The sequence below is a fragment of the Scomber scombrus genome, chromosome 18, assembly GCF_963691925.1.
Source record: "Scomber scombrus chromosome 18, fScoSco1.1, whole genome shotgun sequence".
NCBI lineage: Eukaryota > Metazoa > Chordata > Actinopteri > Scombriformes > Scombridae > Scomber > Scomber scombrus.
In genome coordinates this window covers 580,118-581,661 of record NC_084987.1, presented here as the reverse complement: position 1 = coordinate 581,661, position 1,544 = coordinate 580,118, and the positions used below count along the sequence as shown (strand labels likewise).

General features: G+C 48.6%; 1 protein-coding gene across 1 annotated transcript in view; it reads left to right on the top strand.

Moving 5' to 3' along the window:
- The window catches only part of LOC133998925 (properdin-like), a 9,403-nt gene extending 8,379 nt beyond the window's left edge, over nt 1-1,024 (top strand). The window contains exons 9-11 of the mRNA XM_062437973.1: nt 64-261; nt 624-735; nt 820-1,024. Coding sequence (XP_062293957.1) covers nt 64-261; nt 624-735; nt 820-946 — 437 coding nt within the window. The 3' untranslated portion in view covers nt 947-1,024. The remainder of the gene's footprint in view (nt 1-63; nt 262-623; nt 736-819) is intronic.
- The last annotated feature ends 520 nt before the right edge of the window (nt 1,025-1,544 follow it).

Sequence of the window (1,544 nt, the reverse complement as noted above, 5' to 3'; positions counted from 1 at the left end):
TCAGTGTGACATCACCGCGTTAGATACTATCTTTACACTTTGTCGTGGTGTGTCTGGCGGCAGTGGACGGCGTTTGGTCGGACTGGTCGTCATGGAGCAGTTGTAATTTCCCGTTCGGTAACCGAGAGATTCGATGTAAGCAGAACAGCGGCAGCCAGACTCGAGATCGCCAGTGTCTCCATCGAGCTCACAACGGATCCATCTGCAGCGGGGACGGGCTGACGGACCGACGCTACTGCTATGATGTCACCGGCTGTTACGGTGGGTGACACACATACACACATATACACACACATCTCAAAAATTCATTCATTCAGCAGACACTTCTGTCCAAAGAGACGTACATCTGAGACTTTATACAACGTAGTCTCTAATTATTTATAAGTATTTCGTTGTTCGAAAAATGTTGAAGTTCCAAAAAGACAAAAACTGTGTGAAGTGGGCGGCCGAGGGAGAGAGAGAGGAGACGAAAGGAGAAAGAAAAAGGAGAGGGAGGCACAGTGACAGTCATCCAACACTGAACATAATAAGAGTGGTGACATCCACGAGGTCCCGTTAGCTGGCCGCTGCAGACTGAGCTGATCAGGTACGAGCGTAGAAACAGAAATGTGTGTGTGTTACAGTGAAGGGCAGCTGGGATGGATGGGAGCCCTGGAATTACTGTAATCCTCCCTGTGGAGGAAACCCCCGACGTGCCAGGAAGAGGAAGTGTAAACCTGATTTCAGCGACTACAGGTGAGCGTCCTGCTGCAGTGATGCATCTACGATGACGCAGGATAAAACACGGAGCTGTCTGAATACTGTGTGTGTGTGTTGCAGGCCTTACGTTGGTCGTCTGAAGGAGAAAGCGACGTTCTTCGGGGATCCGATTGCAGACTGCGGAGCGGCGCCCAACAATGAGAAGATCCAGGTTGAACAATGCCTCAACGTGCCTGCCTGCACCTGACAACTCCACCAATAACTCATCTGTTTAGAAAGCATCAATAGTCTCACTGACTGATCAATAAATGTGATTAAACCTTGATTCATGTGTCAGAGAGCAGAGAGAGAGACCACTAAACATCTATCACACTATATCATGTTTTACCTCAGACATGAAAATATAACACAGCAATAAGGATGGAAATGTTATTTAACCCTCCTGTTGTCCTCGAGGGAAGGAAGGAAGGGAGGGAGGAAGAAGGAAGGGAGGAAGAAGGAAGGGAGGAAGGAAGAAAGAAGGAAAGGAGGAAAGGAAAGAAGGAAGGGATGGAGGAAGGAAGGACGGAGGAAAGAAGGAAGGAGGGAGGAAAGAAGGAAGGGAGGAAGGAAAGGAAGAAAGGAAGGTGGGAGGAAGGACAGAAGAAGGAAAGGGAGGAAGGTAGGTAGGAGGGAGGGAGGGAGGAAAGAAGGAAGGTAGGAAGGAGGGAGGAAGGAAGGAAGGAAATAAGGAAGGGAGGAAAGAGAGAGGAAGGAAAGAAAGAGAGAAGGAGGGAGGACGACAGGAAGGTTAAATGTTATTTAATGTAAAGGTAAATCGAGCAGAGCTTTATGGAGCTGTGGGG